Genomic DNA, 26,950 nt, shown 5'->3' with positions numbered 1-26,950 from the left:
AATTTGCTAAATACAGTACTACCCACATTCCAACAAAAAATCCTTTATATGTACTCGGTACACCACTTGGTTGCATGTTTACATTCATATTTACATTCTTTCACAGGGTGGTTTATATCTGAGCACTGCACAGAACAGTATTTACTTCAAAATATTACTGTTTCCTTAGCCTGACTGATGTGGCATCTCATCAAGACAAATACTTTAACATGTAAGGGGAAATGAAAACTGCAGTCTTCTGGATGCCATCCCCAGCTGTTAAAGGCTGTTTCAATCTGAGTTAATGTTGGGACAGACTGGCTGAAACCTTTTATACTGTTATTAGTTTTAACTTTTCCAAATCTTGGTTGTTGTAAATGTAAACATATGACATCAGTGCAATAAATCCACAAAACTGGGCCAGGCTCTTTCTCCACAAAAAATACTGTTTCACGATTTCATATGTAAATTTCTGTCAGCAGGGGAGCTAATACATAAAATTAAGGGTTTAAATCAAAGTCCAGTTTTTTGCAACATTTGTGGTCTTCCCACCATTTCAACCAGCACTAAAAAGAGACATGAAAAGAATATTCCATGTTCCCAAGTTGTCTAATAATAGCACCCCTAGATCTGAAAGTGGACTCTCTCACTCCAGAACCATTTTCCTCCATGACAGCTCGGTGAGAGAGCAGTAAAATGCAGCTGAGACGAACAGCAGCCTGACTCACTGCTGACCTCTGGCTTTATTAAGTGTGCACCAGCTGTTCTGGCTCCAGAGTAACACTCATTCCTCACCAGGCCTTACTGAGAGATGAGTGGAAAGCAGTGGAACAGTTTTGTGTGCAGAACAATTCCTTTCAAAATAAGAGCCTCTACCTGTACCATGAATGGCATTAACAAGTGGCCTCTTTTGGGTAGGCCTCTATTACCACACTGCCCTGTACTCTCCGTCTCCACTATCACCAGACTGCCCTGTACTCTATGTCTCCACTATCATCAGGCTGCCCTGTCCTCCTTGTCTCTACCATAACCAGACTGCCCTGTACTCAATTTCAATTCTTAATTCAAGAAAGCTTTATTGGCATGAACGTTACAACAACATTATTGCCAAAGCCATGTACATACACACACATAAAAAAAAAAAGAAGAAAAGAGAAAAAAGGGACAATTATGTTGAACACAAAACAGGCCCCTTCCAATAATAATCCCAGACAGAAATGGAGCTGGTGTTTTCTTATGGGTGGCCTCACTGGCTGTCCCTCAGGTTATGACAAGCTGCCACAAATTTTGCTGCCAGAGTGGCCAAATCCTTGTTCTCTCCCAGAATGTGTGGTAATTTTTCTTCATGCGTGTAGTTTTGAAACTCAGGGAGGATTGAGTAGAATTTATTAAATGAAGATTCTCTAATTGCAGCATATTTAGTGCATTCGGTTAAGAAGTGCAGCTCTGTCTCTACAGCCCCCAGACTGCAGTGCGAGCACAGCCTCTCCTCTCTGGGCAGCCAGGTCTGCCTGTGTCTGCCTTTTTCGATGGCGAGGCTGTGCTCACTGAGTCTGTACATTGTCAAGGTTTTCCTGAGTTTCACGTCTTTTACTGTACACAGGTAAGTAGCTGTTGTATATTCATGTTTTAGGGCCGAATAGCATTGTAATTTGTGTTGTGTTTTAGTCACTTCTTTCCAATGGTTAATGTAATTTTCCTTTTCAGTGGCTGTAATTTTGTTGGGTCTGATGCTTCTGGCTATTGTGTCATTGTCCTGAGCCTCTGTGATGTGCGCTGGTGTTAAATCACTGAGTCTCGGGACAAATTGGCTCAGTGGGCTCCTTCCTATATTCAGCTCTTGGCTTTTCAGGGCTATGTAGTGGAGTGACTGGGGGTCGCTCATTTTTAGGTGTTGCCAGAATTAGAGTGCTCTTTTTTGGATATTGATAATTAGAGGGTATTGGCCTTATTCTGCCCTGCATGCATTGTTGGGCGTTTTTCTCTGTACCCAGATGATACTCTTGCAGAACTCTGCATGCAGGGCTTCAGTGGGATGTTTGTCCCAATTTGAAAAGTCACATTTTGTGAGTGGACCCCACACCTCACAACCATAAAGTGCAATGGGTTCAATAATTGATGTGAATAGTTTAATCCAAGTTCTAATTGGTAACTCTAATTGCATTGATCTTTTGACGGCATAAAATGCTCTTTTTGCCTTTTCTTTAAGTTCCTTCACAGCCAAGCCAAAGTTTCCTGTTGAATTGATAGTTATACCTAAATAAGTGTACATACTTGTTTGTTCAATTTTGATGTTGTCAATTGCAAAATTGTTGGTGTTTCCCTGTAGCCTGGAACGTTTTTGAAAGATTAGAACCTTTTATTTTCAGGACCCATGTTTGACCAAATTTTGCCAACAGATTCATGCTGTGCTGCAAGCCCTCCTTTGTCGGTGACAGCAAAACCAAATCATCTGCATAAAGCAAACATTTGATTTCGGTGTCCTGCAGTATGAGTCCTGGAATTGTAGAATTCTCTAATGTGTGTGCCAATTCATTAATGTAAATGTTGAATAGCGTAGGACTCAAACTGCAGCCCTGTTGCACCCCCCTCATTTGGTGGAAAAAAATCAGTCCTGTTGCATCCAATTTTGACCGCACACTTACTGCTGGAATACATAGATTTAATTACATCATACAGTTTCCCCCCCACACCACTCTGAATGAGTTTTAGGGCCGAATACAGAGTGCTCTCTGTAAGGGCTCAGGCAGGGACTCAGTCGCAGACCAAGAGAGCTTCAGGTTGCAGGCGGGTTTATTAATGACGGCAGGAAAGTTGCGAAACAAAAGCAGGCAGGGTCAAAAACCGGAAGGCAGTCCGTGGACAAAAACAGGGTCGATAACGGAACCAGGCAGGATCAGGAACCGGGCAGGCAAACAATCAGGCAACGGGACAAAACGGCAGGCAGAAAATGAAGACGAAGGGCAGGCAGAGTCAGACACGGAGAATTCGGAAATCCAAAAAACTGCGGGACCGAAACAGGTACGAAAACGCTGAGACGAACTGGCAAACAAGACAGGAACAAGCAGGGTAGAAATAGGGCTGGGCTGATGAGGAGATGGGATGCAGGTGGGCAGGCAGGCAGGTGAAGGTAATGGGGCAATCAGGTGGGCGGGGACCAGGCGGGGAGTGGGGCGGGGCAGGAACACAAGGAAAAACAAAAAGCACATGGACAGGGAAAAACAAAAACACCACAGCTAGGGGGGCGGAGCCCTGACAGCTCTCTGTCTCCACTATCATCAGGCTGCCCTGCACTGTAACAAATTGCTGTAATTTCTACACTAAAATTTTACAGTAATTTCTGTCATTTTAGAAAGTTTAACTGTATATCGCAATGCATCATGGGTCCTAAATAATTACAGTAGCTGATAGCATTTTTCCACAGTAACATATTGTAAAATTACAGGCAAGTTGTGTTCTGACTGTATATGATGCGTATTATAGTGAAATACTCTTGATATCGGATTGCGTTGCACGGCGGTTTGAAAGCGGGGCATGAAATGAAAGCATTTGATGACGGAAGCAGAGGAGCAACAGCAGTGTCCATCCACTCATCCATAATACGTAAGTTGAACGTAAATAGCCTACAAAATTGAAATGTGATTCAACTTGTTAGTTAACATAACCTAAGTTGACCGTGTATCAGCCTGGTTTGCATGCCCCCACATAAATTTAGCGAGAGAATTTTCAGTGAACATTTCAAACAAGCAATCCCAGGCGAAGCAGTTTAGTGGTAAATCAAAATTAAAAGTACAGTGGATATAATGTTACAATGCAACTAGACCTGGTTAGCTAACCCATTTCAAATTTCCCTACGGTAAGCGTATTAGACTTAATCTAATGTCTATGTGCTGTAACGTCAGGCATGAAGCAGACACCAGACCACCTCAGTGAGCGCCAACATAAGGCCACAAAGTCACCTCTTTGGTGAGAACAATGTTGTTTTATTTGTGTGAGTGACTGTAATTTCCCAATATTTTAACTAAGTCATGTTTTGAATCTAGACAGATTTGGGATTCAGCACAAGCTCAGACTGCAGTTTTTTTTTTTTTTTTTTTTAGCAAACATTAGCTAACTAAAGCCATCTTAAGTGAAGCTAAAGCTAGCTACTGTCAGGGCTCCCGCCCCCTAGCTGTTGTGTTTTTGTTTTTCCCTGTCCATGTGCCTTTGTTTTCCTTGTGTTCTAGCCCTGCCCCGCTCTCCGCCCTGCCTCCGCCCACCTGATTGTCTCCACCCGCCTGCCTGCACACCTGCTTCCCATCTCCTAATCAGCCCAGCCCTATATCTACCCTGCTTGTCTCTGTGTTGTTTGCCAGATCATTTCAGTGTTTCTGCCTGTCTCGTTTCCCGCCTGTTTACCCTGTTTGGATTTTGCTGGTTTTTGCCTCGCCTGTTCCTCGACTTCGTTTTTTGCCTGCCCTTCTGTCCTGATTGCCTGATCTGCCTGCCTTCAAGGTTTGACCCTGCCTGTTTCGGTTTTTGATCCCTGTTTTGCCCTTGGACTGCTTACCTGGTATTTTGACCCTGCCTGTTTTTGGACTGCCTGCTTGTTTGAGGATTTTGCTTATAAACGCCTGTAATTGGAGCACTCGTGGTCCGCGTCTGAGTCCTGACAGCTACATGCATTTGCCCTATCGCCTGCAGAACAGGGAGACTGCGAATTGGTCCCATTATTCCAAAACCCCAAAAGTTCGAAATGTCCTATTGGACCAAAAGCCCATAGTCCGCCAGCCCGTTATCCCGAAAACAAAAGCCCATTGCTCTGAAAATACACACTCTGGAGTTGGAGTTCTACTTACTACTTTACTACTTTTTGCTCAATATAACAGACAACGTATAAAGCATGACGTAAATCATTACGTATCACTTTGTATGACTCCTAAAGAAAGACTTTCCATTTCGGCTGCTATTTAACTTTAACAGCTCTTCTGTGTGAAATAAACTAACAATGTGTAACGTTACTGTTTGACATGCAGGTGAAGCTCTCGTTCTCACGACAGGGAAGGAGTTAGACTGGACCAGACTTGGTGGATGTACACTCGCATGGACTAATATAATAACATTATGCTAACATTAATGTCACCTTGTTCTTAATAGATTTCTACCTCAGGTCCTGATTTCAGATTGGACCTTTAAGCTTAGTATATGGTCAGTTTTAATAATGCTTGACTTTGTTGCAACTCTGACTAATTTGAATTCCATTGAGTGGCTGACAGGTGTGAAGATAACCCTGAAATATTCAAGTTATTGTCATCTTTCCTGTTAATGTGAGTTTGTTCTAAGTAGATCTCTATCTCAGGCTCTAATTTTAGGAGTTGTTCAGAAAAAGGAAAGTCACCTCAGGTTCTGAAAGCTTACATATTTATTGTAATATCTATTGTAATTGTGAATTTCCCCACTGTGGGATCAATAAAGTTCTAAAGTTCTAAGTAAAACTGTTTTAATAAAGTTTTAATAACAGTTTTGTTGCAACTCTGGCTGTGGTTTTATTTAACAGGTGAAGAGAATCTAATGCAATGTTGATGAATTTTGGATTAACAGCAAGCCTGGTCTCATTTAAAACACTTCACAATATGCATAATTTGCAAAGCTGCTAATGTAAAAAACAGAAATTTACTGTAAAAACATTCTACAACAACATATTGTGTAAGTATTAACAGCTATTTACTGGCAACTCTAGTTGCCAAGTAACTTCTGTAATTTCAACAAAATACAAGATAATGTTGTAAACTAGATTCCAATTAATTGTTGTTTTTCTGTTAAAAAAACAATACATTGCTGTAATTTATATACAACAAAAACCTGTAAAAGTTATCCTGTAATATACTGTAATTGCTTTTACAATAATTAACAGCAATTTTACAATACTTTATTGCCAGGTATTTACTGAAAATTCTACAGTCAATTCTTTACAGTGTGTGCTCTGTCTCCACTATGACCAGGCTGCCCTGTATTCTCTGTCTCCGCTATCGCCAGGCTGCCCTGTATTCTCAGTCTCTGCTATCGCCAGGCTGCTCTGTGGTCTCTGTCTTAACAGACTAGCCTTTACTGTTTCCACTATCATCAGACTGTCCTGAGTGCTGTTTCCCACACAGCAACCATTCAGCCACCATGGCTTACATTCCCTTTCTTGCTCTGACACGTTCTCATGTTCTGCAGCTATTCATTCACACCGTTCCCACTGTGTCATTAGTTTCCTGACATTAATTCGCACTGTGCACATTAACATTCCACAGCCCCATTACTTTTCTGAAATTCCTTTCTTCCTTTCTGTGAGGAAATATCCCATTATTCACTGGTAAGAACAAATGGTAGCCATGGCACACGCAGGTCTACCGAGAGTGAAAAAAAGACTTGAAACTAATGAAAAATAGCCAGAGAAAGTAAGAAAGCTGTTCAGAGTACAGCATCAAACATAACTGTGGAACACTGACCCAATTTTACTCAGTGAAGAAGCAGTCACGTCTGTGTAAACCTAATGCACAGGCGTCATACTGCTATTGTAATGTAGTCTGAGAAAAGCAGACTGGTATGTGGGTCCTCCATGGGAGCCAAGAGGAGGGCAGCTGTTTCCACAGCAATGCCCCCCAGACGACGCAGCATGCTCTGATGCTGCATCTAAGCCTGAGTGGCTCTGCATCTCTTTAAAGCCAACACTACTCAATCACAACTCAGTGGCACTCTCCATTAGCTAGGAGACAGGCTCCCTGCTCTCTCTGGCTGATCCCTCTCATCTCTGCTGAGAACAAAACAGCACAATAAGGCTAACCATTGTTGCAGTTAGTTTTCTGCTTGTACAAGCCGTTAATGCTTCCAGAATAAAAGCAGCAAGACCTGGGTGAATCACAGAATCAGACTTAATTGTATAATTCAAAGTTTAAGGTGCTGTGTGATATGGATAGTGTTCACAAGTGTATTGGAGAAATAGCAAACTCTGTGGCTTGAATGTCATTTTGAGGGTCATGCCAAATGTGGTCCAGACTTTAGAGTGAGCCATTAATATTTGTTAGACTTATAAAGCCTTCTCAGTTTATGATATTTATATGTAGGCAGGTACTGTGACTATGTGAGAAGCCCTTACAACAACAAACTTCAAAAATGAAGCCACAGTCAGGCATAAGAGCTTGAATAGTCTACAATTACTCGTGTTCATTGATAATTTTAAATTCTTCTAGAGCTGCACTTCAGAGACCTTAATTGCTTTAATAACACTTGAGGGTTTTTTAGTTGCATAAAATACTGCATTATTGCATCCTATGTTTTTACATCCATGTTCAGTCTCTATTGAACCACATTTGAAAAGTGGGTCAACTATGTCCTAGAGAGAACTCCTTTGGCAATTCTTCAGTGTGCAGCACAACAAAATCATCAACAAACTTCATTTTCAGCGTCATTTTCATTTCCCTGAGGCCCCCATTTGAAGTTTGCAGGGAAGAAAATAATGTGCACTTTGAGGAGTTGAGAGGAATATGTTGAGACTATTGCCCATCATTGCTGCTGCAGAGTAATTTGTGGAGTCAGAGACAGTTTATCTGGCAGGCTTGCTGACAGCGCCATGTTAAGGTGATGTGAGCCACACATTTTCTCACCCTGGGAACCTGACTTTACTCTGCTTTACCTTGTCACATTCAAAAAAGGTCGAACACAGGGGGACATCATTACTCAAGGTAATTACCCAGACTGGCACCACAGCAAGGTTCTTCTGTACATTCTGTAGGTTACTCCTTGTGTGTAAAGAGATGTATTTCACACTCAGTGGCCTGTTATACAGTTCTCAGCTCACTGTGAACAAAACAGCAGCACATTTCAAAACGATCTTTGTGGTAACAGCCAGTCTCTAAACAGAATGTGAGGGAGAATGAGGAATGGGATGCACCCTAAATGTATTAATAGAATGGTTTTCACAGGTGAAAACTTTTTTAGTTTTAACATCACATTTCAGACAGCTTCCAGCACAGCTGCCAACAAAAGCCTGTGTGAGGCTGAACTGTGGGCAGCCAGCTCACTTTTTTATCACTGTAGTGTGTTTCTTTGCTTCACATACAAAGTACATTTCTATTATTATAAAAACATACTTTGCATAATAAAGCTAAGTTACTCTAGTATGTGAAAGAAGAACATCTAAAGTAGTAATTACACTCTGCACTTTGGTTATGACATGTTTCATACACAGAATATGCTTCTCAATAGACAAAACCTCTCTTGACCTCAGATCATTGTCTTTTTTTCTCTAAAACTGTATTTCAAGGAGGCTTTTGATTTAAAACTAACATGGCTGTGGTCAAACCAAAGCCCATCTGGTTTTTTGATTTAGTATTCATTCCATGCATCTTTCTTCATGAGAGAGGCATCAATGTCCACCGTACTCTCTCTTCAGTCCAGACGGAGCACAATGAGAGCGAGGCATTCAACTAAGACTAAACCTAGCCCAGTTTATATTTTGAAATTTGAGTCTTAACAAGATGCAAAAACCACTCCAGTGCTAGTCACTAACTGTCATTCCGTTCAGTTTGAAACAGCTTATAGGCTCTAGCTAATTAGCAGCCTGGGCATCCATGCAAATGAAGTTAATTGAAAAATTCCATTAGTATGTATGTTAATTCAATGGAAACAGCTCTTCCCTTTCTCCCTCAGCCTCGTTCCATTAATATTTTATATTTCCCACAAGTGGAATATTGGAATGTTCTGCATTGCATTTCTCTGGATATCAGGAGCAGAGCAATTCACATTATCCTGATTTTCACAACCTCATTGACATTTAAAGAGACTTTTTTCACTCTCTTACCTGGAAATTGCCAGCATAATCTTTGTCCTTGTCACCGTCCTTTCCCTCCTTCAAGGCGATGAGTGTGAAGCCTCTAAAATAAGAGGGGCTGGATGTGTACAAAGTCACTAGAAAGAGGAAATGAAAGTAAGTGGAATATAGGTCTGAGAAAGCAACATTCAACCACAAAACAAGCTGCTCTCTCCTGTACTTGTCCGTGACAGGGAAGCAAACAAATGCCACTGAATATGGATGCTGGCATACACTGCTCTTTTCGAGCCTGTAGCGTGTCAGTTTTGTGCTGACTCCACCTAGTGCGATGAATGTCCCTCTGGAGGGACTTCTTTTAGTCACAAGTGCCACCTTCACTCTCTCTGAGTCTTATACCTTCTGTTTTACTGTAACCCCAGGCCATGCCTCTACCAGAAATGCCTGTAACAACCACCCCCATTGTAGACCTAAAATACACCAGGAATTCTACAGATTTCCAATCCATAAAATTTAGAGGTGGACCTAAGGGTCAAAACATTGGATTGTGTGGTGGAGATTTTCTTTATTTAAGCGTGCACATGATGTTCCAATATGTCCAATAAGTTTATCTTCTAAATGGGAATATAGCAATACAAACGATACAATACAACAGGGAATGGGTCAACCCAGTGTACATTACCATGAGCTCATATCATAGCATAAAATTTTATGTGCCATGAATCATGTCACTGTAGCTTGAGCTCTCCATCATGTTGCAACAGTTTGCCTCTTACATCAGAACAAATGCAACAGTGAAGGCAAATCTTCATAAATTGTTCATTTTTCATGGAGAAGGGAACAGGGTAAGACCTGTGGGGTGCAGTTCAGAGCAATGGCCAGGTGGGGGCAATGCAAAGAATTTTTTTCTGCTACCACCTTAGAATGTAGCCACAACAAGTGGAAATATTGTAGGCACACACTGCAGGAAAATTGTGCTCTCTAGACAACGAAGATACTTTCCCAAAAATATTAGTATATACAAGTGTAGCGAAGGGCAAGAGCAGTCACCCCACCCAGCCTAGAACCCAGGTCTATGGGGTACCAAACCTGTAGCTTGACCGCAACACCAAAGAGCCAGGCTTGTTGGTATGGCACTCAGAGTGCATACTCAACCGTAGTGACAGCACTCTGTCACACTGCCCTCCCCTTCAGGAAGCGCTCCCATGCGCTTCACACACAGAGGCGTACCTCGCGCATTCCCCCACCATACTTCTCCCATCCCAGGGTGCCCCACTCACTCACCCATCTCTGGGGTCCCTCACACCAGGGTCAACCTAACCTGGGGGTCCCCTCATATGGCTCACACACTGGGCTCTCCTCCGTTGGACTCACGGCAAGCCATCCAACTTCTCACACTATATGTAGCGAAGGATGAGAGCAGTCACCCCACCTGGCCTCGAACCCAGGTCTACAGGGTACTAAACCTGCAGCTTGACCACAACTCCAAAGAGCCAGGCTTGTTGGTATGGCAGTCAGAGCACATACTCAACTGTAGTGACAGAACTCTGTCACAACAAGTTGTTAGATCCAGCTATCCAAAGCCATACTTTATTAACTATCTACCTGCTAATTGCAGAGCTGGACTACTACTTAGCTAGCTGAAGGCCATAACTTGGTAACAGCATGAAATAACACCTGTTCTACCTGATCTAACTCCTTAGACTTTGTCCCTATTTCAGTAATACTGTTGGATTCGTAAGGTTTGTACTTGCTAACAGGGCTGGCCCAAGCCTTCATGTGGCCCTAAGCAGAATCTGATTTGGGGGGCCCGCCCACCGCCTTGGCGCTGCCAATACTATTGACTATTGTCAATGCTTGATCATTCGCTCGGACTGTAACCTAATGTTAGTCTGACTGTGCTTGCATGAAAATGCAGGTACCATCCGTTACGTGACACCAGCTCTGATAGAGGCAGCGGTAATTGATTAAACCAGAAGCATTAGCTTGCCAGCCTGTTAACATAATATTGCGTTTTTGTATGATTATTTGTATGATTACCTTTGACATAATATATCACAATAAATAAATAAATAAATAAATAAACATTTCAAACTCTCTTGTGGGACATTTCAAGCGCTCTTGGGGGCCCTCTGGTGGCCACGGGGGCCCTAAGCAGGTTCACTTATGCATCAGGCCGGCTCTGCTTGCTAAGAACACAACTACATAAATGTATAATAACTGTAAAACATATTCAGGCAGGATATGTGCTTCTGCCTCAAACTCTTTCCGCTGTTCAAGGATAGGAGCAAACGCTGTCTCCTCCATCTTCCCTCATCTGCAATACTGGCCGCAGCCTATGGATGATGAGAGCAACACGACGTGACCATCGCATGCAGTTTTCGGTGTGCTGTAAGATATCCCTAAACAGTCCACTCATCAAGCACTGCAGGGCAAAGGTAAACTTCAGCGGAATTCTTTTACCAAGGAAACGCTCAGAATTACAACCTTGTTGAACTGCGAGCAAATGCACTATGTTCCCATCACTGCAATTCAACTGATGTCACACATAGGCTATTTCATTTATATAATTCCCTTAAGGCCCTGCTCACACCTGGCATTAACATGCGTCTTGGGTGATCCGAACACAAGTGGACAGCGCTAAGTACAGGTGTGAACGCACCCAAGACGCACTGAGATTCGATTGCTCAGACCATTCGGGCGTGTTCTGGGCCGCATATGGCCACATTCTTTTAGCAGTGTGAACTTGAATGTGTCCTGGGCCACAATGAAGGACTCGCCTACTCAACTGACGTCCTCTGCATAAGCGGAAGTACGTACTCATTTGCGCGCCATCGGTGTGATTAGCTATAGTGGTGCTCAAAACGATTCTTTTTAGTGATTCGGTTCCTTTCGTTCAGTTCAATAAAATGAATCGAATCTTTGACTCACTGATTCGTTCATTTCCATATCCGGTAGGGCAGCATACACGAATCTGTAAATAGTTTTATTGCATTTTAAAAGTTACTCTACATTGTTCCAAACATCATGTCCATTATTAGCCTGCTCTGCGGCAAAACAGCACGTGTGAAACCAAATATCAATGAAATTAATAATAATTAAATCGTAATATTCATGACGTGAAACTGCATCACGCTATTCAAACAATCATGCAGACGCAAAGTATACTTCATCCTTAGGAAGGTAATAAAATCCCATATTTTAACGTGTAGGATATGTTAAGTACATGCTGTTTGTTAAAACTAAAAAAATTGAGGACTCGTTTAACAAGTTTTCAATAAACCGAACCCGAACACTTTAATACACTTGTAGTCACCACTCAAGTCACAATGTGACACTGAAGGCATGTCACTGCCCCCGCTATCTGTCACACATACGGTAGTTCATTAAACGCACTGAACAAACACATGGGGTGTCCCACACACACGACCTAACATAACTGTGTAACAAAGTAACATAGCCTACATAACAAAGTCTTAAAGGAAGAACATTAATCATAAAGAAAAGCTAACGACAAAAACAAAAAGAATCATGGGAACACACACTTCCTTAGCAGCAATGGCTAACTATCAACCGCTACAATATATTATGTAGTCTAAGCATCATAATTAAAATGATCCACAAAACTACTGTACTTTACTGAACTGTACTACTGTACTGTACTACTACTGAACTGTTTTACTGAACATTAAATACATCGTAGCCTACGTAAAATTGCAGTTGTGATAAACAAGAACTGCGATACATTGTGCGCACCTAAAATATGCTACTGCTAAAAATATAAATATAAAATAATATTGCAGGTAGGTGAGCAAAATCATATTTAATATTGTTTTTAATTCCTATAATAATGCCACGGAAGCGCTGATTCCTTTTGCATCGTCACAGTCAATGGCGGATGTAGCCCAAGCCTGCTATACTGAGAACTAGCGATTCTGGCAACATAGTCAGCAGGTCTTCATAGTCAGTGAATCTTTGGAGTCCGAACGAACTGGTGAACTGAGGAACTTGTCAGCATAGTCACCAGTTCCTTTGAGTCCGAACGAACTGGTAAACTGAGGACTCACAGTTCCTTTGAGTCGAACGAACTGGTGAACTGAGGAACTGAGGTGGAGGTTAGAGTCTTCGTAGTCACCGGATCTCTTGCATTGTCCCACATCGTCAGCTGTGCCGAGATGGCCAGTGGGACGCGTTTCGAGAGTTTTAGCATTTCAGGTAGTTGTCATGAGCGTACTGCTGATACAGTTTTGTGACAGGCTGCTTCGTGGACCGCATATCTAATACCCACTGTAGGGAGAGTTATAGCTGCTATGTCAGCTAATCAGGGCGCATGTTTGCAAAGAGGAAGGAACGAATCTTTTAGACTAGGGATTCAGTACACAGTACATTTTCCATATAATGGGCGTCGATGGAGAGGAAAACGCTTAATGTAAGATAACGTCCATACTCATAGGATGTCGATTTTGATTTTTGACAGGTGGAAGTGTTTATGACAAGACATATCCAAGAGAAATTTGGTGATCACTGATCGCTGTTTTGAAACATTAAGCCATGTTAAGCCTTTTCACGTTAAGCGTTTTAGAATGTCCCTTCTTCCATAACAAGTGCACTTCGGTTTTAGAAAAGTAATTCATAAATGTATTCATAGTACCAGCAAACACCCTTTTATATTAAACTACATTATGAAACATTTTAATTGCAGTGAATAACGTAAGAAACTTTGGAAACATAATATCTTGCTTAGCCTATTTAATTCAATCAAGTTCAAAATGTTCTAATCTAGCGTTTCGGCTTTTTCCAACGATAAACAGAATTTAACAAAAAATCAGCTGCAGCTGAGTTAAAGGGTATTTAATTTCAGTGATGAACGGAATCTAGCTTGCTAGTCAACTAGGCTTTCATTTACACATACAACAGGCATTATTTCATAGTGTCAGTCATAACAAGATTCGTTCAAACAGACTTTTAAATGATGAATAAACTTACATTTGCAAACAGAAATGATGTATGTGTTTATTTGCATATAGAGCGGGGAAGTGAGGTCCGATCACAAGTGGTCACTCCAGATGCATGTGGAGACGCATTTTAATGCCAGGTGTGAACAGACATACTTAGAGCTGTCCACTTGTGATCGGATCACCCAAGACGCATGTTAATACCAGGTGTGAACAGGGCCTTAATCTGGGTAATATGTATTGTGGTTAAGACCGCTACAAATGTTTCAGTCATTGCTATCATGTGAAAATGACAGTACACTCATCTTGAACAAATTATATACCACGTGTCTAGTTTTAGATTTCGAACAAATTAAAACGTTTTAGTAAATATACCAGAATATGAGTACCGTGAACAGTAATTGAACTGACTGAAAGATAACATCGTCATCTGTCGAACAACAACGTAAATAGGTGCAGAAATATTTACATGAAAAATTTAAAGGATTTTAAAACACAGGAATAGCATAACCCTTTCCTCTGCCACATTGCCAATGAAAAGTGAAGCTTGGAGTTGCATATGTCAATTTGTAATTAATTTATACCACAGTTGTCTCAGTACCAGAGCATGGCAATAGCAGGCAAACTCTGTCTTTAGTATGCAAGCTGGTTTGAAAATAAATAGTTGCATTGCATAAAAGTTCAAGAAACCTATCCATATATCCGTGCTCCATAATCCAATGCTTATTTTCCATTTTGAGATAGTTTCCAGTGTTTCGAATGGTAGCGTGCAGAAGGTTCGTCTCTGTCCGCTCAAACTGTGAGGTGGTATAGCTTCTCAGTTGGTTTAAAACAATATTAGGCTACCGCCTTGAGAACATTTACCTACTCTAGAAGACGGTCAGTGAAAACGTTTTGTAAAAAAAAAAAAAAAAAAACTACTACAACAACAACGATGATGATTAACTTTAGAACTTCGTGGTTTAGAAAATACACTCCCCCAGAATTTGACTATATAGCACAGGTTTGAAATAAAAGCAAATACCACCACAGAGCATGATCAAAGTTGCGCGTAATCTTCAAGTTCACAGGTATATGTGCTGCATTCTAAGGTATGTTTGTGTACCTCCTGTAGCACTATCTGATCGCTAGCGATCACATCACACCACAAAAAATAGCATGTCTAAGCGACAGGTAGGCCTATGTGCTGTGCACAGAAGAATGCTTATCAGCCGATAGAATTCCACATAAACAAGGAGAAAACGTGCGATTACTAAACCACATACCTCTGTAGGTGCTGCCAGGTTGATAATATTCCGGATCACCCTCTACTCTAAGTCTAAATTCGTTGTAACCATCCTTTCTTGTGCCCTGAGCCCTTACTATTCTGCTGCAATACCCATCCGATTTCGCCGTTCTATCTGCATGTTCGTCTGTGTGTGCAAGTGTGCAACACAGAAAAGTCGAAATAAGACGCTGTAACAGCAGTATCTTCGGAGGTAATCCTATTCTTGACATTACGTAGCAGCAGTTTTTCAGCAGTCAAAGTAGCGAGAAAAGGAGAAGATGGAAAAATGAGAGGGGGAAAGAAAAAAGCTCGTCCCTAACTCCAGAAATTGACAACTTGTCAATTTCTCAAACCGTTTTCACTTAGCATGCGAAAAGATGGTCTCCGCTACAAAGGAGGTAAAGCCATCCAGAGTGAGTCGATGTATGATCGAATGCTCCTTCACTCCTGAAGACTTGTACTGATTTGTTAGAAAGCCTGTGATGATTGGCTACTCAATAGTGTTTAGTACCACTTCACGGAGTGTAATTCTCAAAGTTCGGGTAAATAGCGAAGCGGATGGTAGCGCAGCTGTGTCCTAGACATCGAGGGGAGAACTAAGCTGAGTGTATTGAGTCAACAGACTTAAAGCAAACCCGAGACATTCCCACCAATGGCTGTTGTGACCGAGAGGAGCGTTTGACATTCTTGGCTTTGACTCCTAGCTGAGACGTATGTTTGAACAGCTGTTAATCGTATTACAGTTGAGAAATAAATGCATATATGTTGTTTAACGCACTTAAGTGGCTGATGTACTTTATTTGCATGCGGCTTGGCTGATGAATAGATGCGCATTCCATTCACAGAGGGTTATTTAACACTTCCCAGTAGTTACTCTTAATTACAAATCTATCGAAAACATTTATAAATATTTAGGCGTGGTCGCGATGGTCACAGCATATAAATGTAGTAATTGTGAATAAAATTCTTGCTGTGTATTCAGTTTCTCGTGTGGTTTATTTACTGTGTGTGCACACTGAGTGAGAAACGTGCGACTTGAGGGCGCAGTTTCGCTAATGATACAAAGAATTTGAGAATCTTATATATTTTTACAAGTTGTAGATATCTAAGATTGCATTACAATGCAGTGGTAAGCCGTTACCCTTGTAACACTGTAACCCGGTCTCAAGATAAGGTATAGGGTGTGTACATGAACAAACGGTCTCTTCCTGCATTTATTTCTGTTGTTGTCAGTACAGACTACCGGTTTGCGCTGAAACAGTGAACCAGCAGTGACTTCCTACATCATCCCGGAGCAACTGTGCCTCACAGCACCTGTGGCTTTTTGTGCTTTAATATCACATGTGGCTATATGATATTCATCTTTCACAAAGCCTTAACCTGCTATCTCTCCACACTTTGCAGGGTTTCAAAGAATGACAGCTTCCTTAGTCTTGCGCCAGTGTTATTTGAACATTGTTATCAGGATGTATATTTTCCCGTAACCGTAGAGCTTTTTTTCTTTGTAGTCTCCCTCTGCTCTGGCTCTGATAGCAAAGTGAGTGAGTTTATTTGAGATGCAATACAAATTCATGTCATGAAGTGAGTCTTTCAGAACCATACAATGTTGTGAACTCTTAGCTGGGTTTGAGAGGACCTAACGGTGTGCTGGTAGTTAAACTGGTAAAATAACTATAACCGAAAAATAACCGAAATCAAATAACATTAGAAATAGTTCATTTTATATATGTCTATTATATGATCATTCAATACAATACTTAACTGTATATCAAGTATATTAGTAATGCCATTACAAATTGAGGCTATGAAAAAATTATTCAGGTATTCCAGACAGGAACTTATTTGTAAGATAAAGGCATGGTTTTCTGTAATAGACAAGCACCTCTATTACAGCTCATTTTTCAGGGGTGACATTCAAATAACCCTGGCAAACCCCTGTGTTGAATGTTTTCTTTGCCCAGATATAGAATACCCAGTAAAAGTAACTGAATCCCATACTACACAATCTATTAAAATGTGGCTTTATGTAAAACCCATATTTGAGAGTGCTGAAACCATTTCAATTTACAACTTACAATTTTGCATTTTGCAGACGCTTTTAAACCTGAGGCTCACTGTGCCGTTTGAAGTTGTTGAAGTTTGCTGTTTGAAGGTGCATCGTATTAGTTTCCCTATAGGCTGTAATTGTACAAATCTGATAGTACTGTGTCCTCAAACAGACCTTGCTCTCAGCTGAGAACTGTCTCATTGTGGAACTGTACACATCCTGTCCCTGTACTGTCGCTATACTTACTGTATGCACTTTTGTAAGTCGCTTTGGATAAAAGCATCTGCTAAATAAATAAATGTAAAATGTAAATGTAAACCAAAGCAACTTACAATTAGTGCATCAATCAGGTTTAGCTGACTACCTCATAGGCAAAAGATCGCAGTAGGAATGCAAATTAATTATTTACAGTACCATGCTCCTGTATATCCTGCAACAATAAAACAGAAATCTGCAAACAAAACCTGCAACATAGAGACAGGGTTGGTAAAGAAGATTTTTTTTTTATTTTATTTTTATTTTTATTTTATACCATGACACACAGAAGGTGGGTTTTCAGGCTCTTGTGGAAGATGGCAAGTGATTCTGCAGTTCTGACTGGGTGAGGTACGAGGGCAGAAAAAAAGACGTGGCCGAGTGGAACGGCTGCCAGGTTCCCAAAGTGAGGGGACCGCCAGCTGCCCAGAGGAGGTTGAGCAGAGAGATCTGGTTGGAGTGTATGGAGCGATCAGAGACTGAAGGTAGGATGGGGCAGAGCCTCTTATGGCCTGGTAAGCCAGTAACAGTGTCTTAAACTGGATGCGGGCTGCTACCGGAAGCCAGTGAAGCACAGTGAGTAGCGGGGTGACGTGAGAGTGTTTCAGGAGGTTGAATACCAGGTTGAATTCTGAACCAGCTGAAGTGACCTGATAGCGCAGGCTGGTAAGCCAGCCAGTAAGGCGTTGCAGTAGTCAAGGCGGGAGATGACTAGTGCTTGAACTAGGAGCTGGGTTGCTTGTTGAGTAAGGAAAGGGCGGATCCCCCTAATGTTGTAGAGGGAGAATCTGCAAGACCAGGTGACCGCCGCGATGTGGCTTGAGAAGGTTAGCTGGTCGTCCAGGGTCACGCACAGGTTTATGGGTAACCTGGAGGGGGTCACCACAGAACCCTCAATGGTGATCGGAGCATCGATCGTTGGGGAGTTCTTTGCTGGAAAAAAGAGAAGCTCAGTCTTCTCCAGATTGATCTTAAGATGGTTAGCGGACATCCAGGAGGCAATGTCAGCTAGGCAGGCTGCAATGCGTGGCTGGACCTGAGAGTCGGAAGGGGAGAAAGAGAAGAACAATTGTGTGTCATCTGCATAGCAGTGGTAGGAAAGACCGTGGGCAGAGATAACCTGTCCAAGTGATTTAGTGTAAAAGGAGAAAAGGAGTGGGCCAAGTACAGAACCTCATGGGACCCCAGGCGGGGGCAGGAGACTGATTCCCTTCAAGATACCTGATAGGAATGGTCAGACAGGTAGGATTCAAACCATGTGAACACAGATCCTGAGATGCCCACAGTGTCGAACGCTGCGGAGAGGTCAGGTAGTATGAGGAAAGAGCTGAGTGACTTTCACATTTCAAATATAAACTGTAGGCCTACAGCTGGGATTTAGAGATTAGACAACCTGGCTAATAATTTCAGTCATCATGCTGAGCAAGAGTAAGCTTTAATGTCACTGTAGGAGATCATCTGCTTTAACATCACAGGTGGCACCATTGTTTTGCCTCAGTGATAATGCTTGCATTGCTATTGGGCACCAGAGGCAGCTGTAAGGAACCACCCCCCCCCCCCACTGACTCAGACAATGTTCCAATGTACTCAGACTGGAACCGCCTGCCCTCTTGATCCTGTCCTGCAATATGCTGGGACTGCCTTAAAGACATGTCAAGTAACTGACAGCAGACACTGTGCATATGTAGGAAAAACAGTCTCTCAGAGAGTGATAGCAGCATGGAAATGCTGATAAAGTGAACTCTCCCCCCTGCAGGGTAATAGCTATATCTGGTAGTGTTGGATTTGTCCCCTGCGTACACTGCGTATGAATGTTTAGTGTCAGAGGGAGAATGTCATGCAAACAGCACCCCCACCCCAAGAGCTGCTTAATTTAAATATAGCAACGCATCTGAAGGGATGATTTCAAAGTTATCTATAAACTTGGGGTGTATACTTGAAGCTGCTTACCAAAATAGTTAAGGACAGCACATTCAAATAAATGTTTAAAATGTTGTATGTACAAACTTGTTGAGCTTTACAATCTGCTATAGTTTAGTTAAAATGTTAATGTTTTTGTAAACCACATGTAGTATTTACTTACATACAACAGTAAAGTACACAGTGAGTGCATGTAGCATACAGTAATTAACACAAGTTTATATATATATATATATACATCTCATTAGTGCTGGGCGGTATGACCAAAAATTTGGATCACGGTATTTTTTAAGATTCTGCCGGTTTCCGGTATATCACCAGGTCCGTGGGAAGAGGCTTTAAGAAGGCTTTAAGTGCGCCAGAGAATTTTTTTTAACCCTTTCGCACGTAAGTTATTTTTTATGCTACGTAGCGCGCGTTCGTTATGATTTCATTACCATTATTAAGCTTCTCATAGTTTTCAGTTAGCTCCCACCGCCACGTTCTTCCGGATAAGATGACGCGTCCCTTAAAACTGACGTTCCACCAATGAGCGGAACGTGGCAGGGGCGTAGTGAGCGCTGCGCTGGTTGAGTAGGAAATAAAATGCACTAAAGAAACGTGTCTCTGTGATAAACTACAGTCGGCCTTTTCGACAGGGATGCCAGTCTGATTTCAAGTGACGTCACATAAAAAGATGAAATCGTGTTACACACTATCAAAACCGATTCCCGACAAGGTTCGCTTTGGAAAAAGCACAAAAACACCACTCTTCCAAGTGTTTACTCACAATAAACTGCTAACCATGGAAACGAACCGTGGCTATTTCTGCGCAGGAACGAGTGTTGAAATTGATGGCTAAAATGCATGTTTTATTTTGTTTAGTTTGATCCGATCTCAGTAAGGAAACCAAACTATTGCCATTTCAGTCACACAAGTCAGTGCGAAATCACTACCAATTAGGCAAAAATAATTATGCCAAACCTGGCAGCCGGGGTTAGCGGATTCTGTTGTATTTCCGACCAATAATCTGTTGTTGGTGTTATTAGTTAGCCAACGTTACTACAAAACGAAATTACCAAATCGTTTCGAGTGACCCTGTGAATGAGAAGCTAATTTTCGTTAATACGTTTGATATTGTGGCTCATTAGCTACCATATGGGGACATTTTGTGATGTGTAACTTAAACGTTGCTCAATGTAAACTTAATATCCAATATTGATTTGTTATTTGGTGCTATCACTATGATGTTTAACTTTATATTTTTGTTAATTTTTCAAGATGAAGTCAAATTTCCACTCTTGATTACAAAAGAATACAGCTGTTTTCAACTTAATTTTCTAAAGCACCTTGAGATGTATGCACTTTCTGTCAGAAAGGTGTCTTTCCTTTTAAATATGTTTATGCTCCCAAGAAGAAGCATATGGATGTTTTATGTTTTTGACAATCGATGATGCAAATTAATAAAATTACTGTAAAGCAGATTAAAGAGTAGTGTTTTTGTTATTTTGAAATTTTATTTTAGTTTTAGAATGTTAATTTTCAATTAAATATATTTCATTTTAAAGTAATTTCACATAATATCAACATTTATTTTTGGTCCACGGCGCTCCACCCAGATTATTTTTGGCCCTTCATAGGAAAGAATTTGGGCACCTCTGGTTTAGAAAAAAATATTTTAAAGGGAGCAGGGAAATTAAACTTTAATTTTTTATAGTTATAATGTCTTATTTAAATTAATGTTCTGTTTAATTGGCTGGGCATTCATGTGCAATTTGTTCAATAAAAGAATGTTCAAAATAATTTATGTCATTTCTTTATTCAGTTGGCATAGGCTGTTCAATGTTTGGAGTCTATGCTAGCGGTGTAACTATTAAAGCAGAAAGACATAGGAACTGTATAGCTAATATGTACACTTCAATATTTATTTATCGCAAGTCATATCGTCCATCGCAAGATTGAACAATGTTATCGCACATCGCAGATTTTCCTAATATCGTGCAGGCCTAATGTTAAACTTAATGTTGATATGGCACACTAATTAACAAGAACATTTCAAACTGGCACTTAATGTCAGAAAGGTTGCCGACCCCTGGGCTATAGGCTACTTCATAAACATAAATTAATTTTTTTAACGAGTCTGAGCGAAACATTTTTGGGTGAAAATTCCATTCATAACATTCACATTCTAATATAACATATGCTACTATAATATGAATCAAACGTATGCCAGTCTTGCAACTACTAGAGCCCGTTGCACAAAGCAGACAAGAACATACAAATAGCCAAGACATAGTTAAATAGGTCCAAAAGGCTGTCGCGCACAGCGGACAAGAACATATCCACATACGCACAATATTTTAACAGCACAAATACATTACAATATTTAAACCTCTGGCCCAGTGACAGGGCACAGACAGCTCACAATTGTAACAATCTCACGTTGTAGCTTTCGCAGGAACACAAACTACAGACAATATGCGCTGTTTCGCGATCATAAACATTTATTCTAATTACGCGATTGGTGACGAATATTCTGTGAATTATTTGTTTCATTGTTAATCACGGAGGATAAAGGGGAACAGTTTGAAAGTAATGATAGATTTAAAGGTAGTGTTCGGGCTTCCCCTGTTTCCAGCTCATCTGCCACCACTGATTGTGATACCTAGCTACCTTGAATGATGCAACATTACTACATACTAGATGACTAGGCTACGTGACGTCTGTTGACCATTTTGATAATTAATTATTCAATATTGCTAATTATTTCTCAAAACATCCCCAGGCATTAAATTCTTAGGTAAATAACAACAGGGGAACTATTTAAAATGTTTTAATACGTTTATGTTTTTGCATCTGGCAGAGAGGTCTATGATGTCTGCAGCACCCCTGCTTCCCATAGCCCTGTATATCACGGTATTTTAATTTTTTTATTTTTTAAATTTATTTATTTATTTGCCTGACTGGGCCTTTATATACGTTTGTGGCTTATTCTACTGTCAGGAGCACATAGAATATAAAAACATTTTAATTTCATCATGTATATAATGAAGGCTTTGATTACTATAGGGTTTGCTTGGCCCCACAAAATGACACAACATATGAAGGAATCAGTATGCATGAAACAGTTGCAGAATGTGAACAATTTTTATCGTGCAAACTGCAACGTAGTAAAAACAGAACTTAAAAAATAGATATGCCAACAACTTTAACAATGCTTCCTTTTTTAAAACAAAATATTTAAGATAGTTCTATAAACACTATAAACTGACCTAACATACTCAAAGTGCTTAAGTATTCAAAGAGATATTTCTCAAACGTAAAGTAAGAAACAAGCTTAATATTAATTCACAATATGTTATCCTTCAAGCTAAGGTATTCAGGTATTAAAATAGCTGTTGATCAGTCACAATTCCATTGGTTCTCCATTTACCAAATAAAACATTCCAAAAACATTCCACTCCGGTCTCACTTTCTTCATCCTAGATCTCGGTTTTCTGTTCTTTAATCTACCGTAGCGACAGAGCCTCTCCCAGCTATTAAGACTGTTATGCTACATGGCTAGCTAGCGAGCTGTACCCAGTATGCCGTTCTGCGGTGTAATTTTGTAAACGAACAATTATTAGTGTTACATAGTGGACGCTGGTGAGCTGGAAACAGGAGAAGCGGAAACACTACCTTTAAATCTATCAATACTTTCAACCTGTTCCCCTTTATCCTCCTTGATTACCAGTAAAACAAATATTTCGCAGAATAATCGACACCAATCGCGTAAACAGAGTGAATGAATATGCTCACAAAACAGCGCAGATTGTCTGTAGTTTGTGTGCTATTGCGAAAGCTACAGCATGAGATTGCAAATGGCAATCTGAGTAATTAAGTGGCAAGTAATCCCAAAGCTTTCTCTTAAATGTTTCACATTATAGCTTTCTTGTGTTACAAAGTTCAAATTACAAAACGTAGCTAAATTTAGTTAAATCGATTTAAATTACTGAGAATAAACTTTTAAAGTTAGGTTAAGTGCAATGAACAATAACGTTTAGAACACAGACCTCACAAAAGCTGTGGTGTGTCATGAGCATTTAACGTAATTTAAATCGATAAATGCCATCCTCGTTAATTAATCTCACGTTGTAGCTTTCGCAAGCAGAGGAGAGGTTTCAGAGACTGGAAGTGGTTACTCTCCCCAAATAATGACGTCTTTTGAAGGCACACATCTGGCCTCCTGCTGTTGCCCAGCATGGTGGTCGGGGTGGGGGGGAGGTGTCGCTGAATTTTGGCACTGTTGTTTATTCCAAATGACTCTGTGTTGTGGATTGTATCTTGCAGTGAGTGATAGAGTGGTCACACTTTGCTGGAAAGACAAGATTTATTTAACTTTGTTTTTCTGTCACATGTACAAATACATGAAGAGAAGGTGCAAAATAAACTGTGCAATTCATAACAGCTATCAAAGACTGTTGTCTTTGCCAATTCCATGGCCTTGGGGTTGTCAGAGTGTGTGGGCTGATGCTATATGATTGTGAGTTCGATCCCCTGCCAAATGCTACCAAATACTTTAAAATGGTGCCTGCTGCATTTCTAGCTGGCATTCAGGGGTAAAAGATATAGACAAAAGGCCCCTATTGTCAAGGTGGTCTGCATCAAGTCAGTTCAAAACCTGGACATCAGGAAAAACTTCAACCCCATCCAGCCATCTGAGCCTCATACACGTCTTACTTATCAATTACTGCTAGCCTGAGAAAATACTCCTGCAAGTTTACCAGAGGATCTTTGTTTGGGACAGTGCCTATATTGCCATCTGCTGAGGAGCTGACATTTGGTTGATGTGGAGTGCATGCCTCCAGCTGGTTGCAAAGCAGCCATACAGTCCCTCTCTCTGACTTAAGATTTTTTACCAATGTGGTCACATCCTTGTTTGCAGCATGATTGACCCGAGATCGACCCAAGATCCCATACCTACTGCCAAACATGCTTCAGCACAAACATCATTTGGTACAGGGAAAAAAGGTAATGCTCTAAAAAACATAGACACAAAGGTCTTAAGAATGTTGCAATAGGAAAAGGTAAAAGGAATTACAGGGAGCAGGAAAAATAAGGCTTGCATCCAGGGTTTATATAAATTCCTAATTAGATGCTTTAATCATAATCTGAATTGTTTAATGTCCATTGGGAGTGCAACATCACAGCCTGCATGAGAACAGTTTAGAATTGCAAAAACAGGAACATAAAAGGAGGAAAGGAAATAGCGGGAGCCGAATTTAGAAAGCCAGTTATAGGGTATTTGTTTAATTGGTGTGCCCTTTTACTCTTCGTCGAATGGTGAAGTGCTGCTGAGAGGTCTTAATAAAAGGAAACAGCACAACAGTAAAGAAAGAGTTTGGCTTCATTGTACTGCTCAGAGTAGTCTTCTCTGGATAGAATTTGATATGCTATGAGAAAATGTGTCAGATCAATTGTTCCTCTCTCAGAAACAGACTAGTCAATAAAAAGGGTTTCATTAAAGAGACAGTAGCCTTGTGTGGAGTCATTAGGCCACATATGTGATATCTGAAGATCATCTCTGCTAAATTGGGAGGGGTGGAGGGATATGCAATGTTCTGGATCTACAGTTTTGCTACTTAACTTACTGCCTACTGAGTACTTAACCATCTGCCTTTCAAAGGAAAAACATACTATTATTAAAGCATTGGGAGTTTGTACAGTGCATAGTAAATGATTACCAGTAGGACACACTTGGTTTTTATGCTCATATGGTCAGAAAACATTCTTCCAATGCGATGATGTCACACTTTCCTAGAGTTCATCTAATGGCCCACATGACTGAATACAAGCATGAAGAAATGTGCAGTCAGATTCAGATTCAGCAGAGACCAGTCATATCCCTTTTTAAGCTCTGCCCTCTTGCTTTGGTGGAGGTATTGCCCTCAACTGCTGTTTGTAGTAATGTGTTCTGACATCTATTTAAACACCCAACGAAAATATCTGAATTTAAAGCACTTGCAGCATTTGGAGACCATCAAGTGTTATTACGGTCACTTAAACTTGAGGGCTTGGAATTTAAATTCAAATCCCTAGGTAAGAGGAGTAAAATATTAATCAATGTTTTCCCCCAGGTTCAAATGGCTATTGTGTATCTAGAAATCAATTGTTTTTAATCATACCCTTTTTCAAAAGTCACTGAATGCTGTAATATAGACACATCAAAGGTCAGTTGAATTTGAAATACTGTAAAATGACTGCATTTGAACACTTCTTTGGGTTATTTGAAGGCCTAGCACATGTTTTTGTATGGCATCTCATTGGCATTGGAAACACTTTTGATGATACCTTGAGGGGAATTGCCACTGTCCTTGAGTTTCCTCCTAACTCGTTTGATATTTGGCCTCATTCTGACTTGCACATGACATTAATATGCTTGTAATAGCCTCCTGCCAATCTGTAAACACTGTCAGAAGGATGCATCAGGATCAATCTGCTACATATGCAGAACCTGCAGTTCTCTCCTCTTATTGGTGAGACAAAGTGCATTGGCACAAATCTACTGGAACACCACACAGCCGATAAACATAAATGCAATTAGTATGGCAGCTTGTACATCTCCTGTAAGAAATTAATTAATGCAAGTACCTAGTATACATATAGTAGACACACAACAGCACCATATCTCAAGTTATGAGAAGTCTAGTCTTCCAACATGGTTTTAGATATAGTTGTGCAGCTCCTATTAACTGATAATGCTGTGCATTGTCTGTGCAATTGAAACAATAATCTTGTACTGATCCCAAGATACCCTTAGTCCTGTATGCACAAGTAGTTATCTCATTGAAGGGGGACAAGAATAACAAAACTACCTGTTGTATCAAGAGAACCCACAAAATAATAATGATGTGCCGTTAAATGCTGTCTCATGGTCCCCATCAAGGAATGAATTGTTACAGAGACCATACATCCGTTACAGCCAATGTAATGAACATTATACCACTGGAGCAGGGAGTGCTGCAGCTAAGGGGGTTCCACTGTGCTTTGATATGGGCTTGTGCTTCTTATCTGATCCCACTTTCCATTGGCAGCATTTTAGAGCATGGATAAGTTAAATTGTGAGCTGGGAACCAGTGTGTCTGAATGTCTCTAAAACTCACCTGGTGCCCCACATGTGCATTTGTCTCAGGCTGAAAAATAAATGTAAACTCTGAAGGACTGAAAGGATGCATCTCTGTTTTAGAGTCATGCCAAGAATCAAAAACTAAAGCAACCTAAGTGCTTACCAGCCACATTTCTTGGGGTGTGACAATGTTAATATTGGAAGTGAGGGGTGCTAGGGCTATGAACTATTTCACGTGGTACCTCAGATGCTTCTTTTAATAAAATTGAAATTAGGAAGAATTCAATTAGTGGTGCTATTAGCACAGGCCAACTCACCAGAATGTCCTATATGGAATACATACATATTTAAAGTAGTACTTCAAAGGATACAAAGTTGAATTAAAGTCCATGTGAATGTCCTTATGGAATTGATTCGATTATCCAGTTCTGCAAAAATGATAAATACCTGGCCTGACTACTTATTCTGTTGGATGTCTATATGTTCTCTTATTCAGACTGATCTCATAAAGACAGAGCATTGTTTAGGTTACTACAATCCTTTTAATTAGTCACGTTTGAAATTAAATAGGAACCAGCAGTCTGTTCATGCTCACTGAATGCATACTTCATCTACTGCTAATTGCAAACATTCTATACAAATCACTTCCAGC

At 40.6% G+C, this 26,950-nt stretch overlaps 1 protein-coding gene across 2 annotated transcripts in view; it reads right to left on the bottom strand.

The window, feature by feature from the left end:
• The window catches only part of LOC118787891 (spondin-1-like), a 101,166-nt gene extending 85,599 nt beyond the window's left edge, over positions 1–15,567 (bottom strand). For both annotated transcript variants that reach the window (XM_036543640.1, XM_036543641.1), the window contains exons 1-2: positions 14,991–15,567; positions 8,804–8,910 (exon numbers count right to left, since the gene is read on the bottom strand). In XM_036543640.1, coding sequence (XP_036399533.1) covers positions 8,804–8,910; positions 14,991–15,222 — 339 coding nt within the window. In that variant the 5' untranslated portion in view covers positions 15,223–15,567. The remainder of the gene's footprint in view (positions 1–8,803; positions 8,911–14,990) is intronic.
• Positions 15,568–26,950: the final 11,383 nt, after the last annotated feature.

This window comes from Megalops cyprinoides, chromosome 13 (assembly GCF_013368585.1).
Source record: "Megalops cyprinoides isolate fMegCyp1 chromosome 13, fMegCyp1.pri, whole genome shotgun sequence".
NCBI lineage: Eukaryota > Metazoa > Chordata > Actinopteri > Elopiformes > Megalopidae > Megalops > Megalops cyprinoides.
This window is presented reverse-complemented; position numbering and strand designations above follow the sequence as displayed.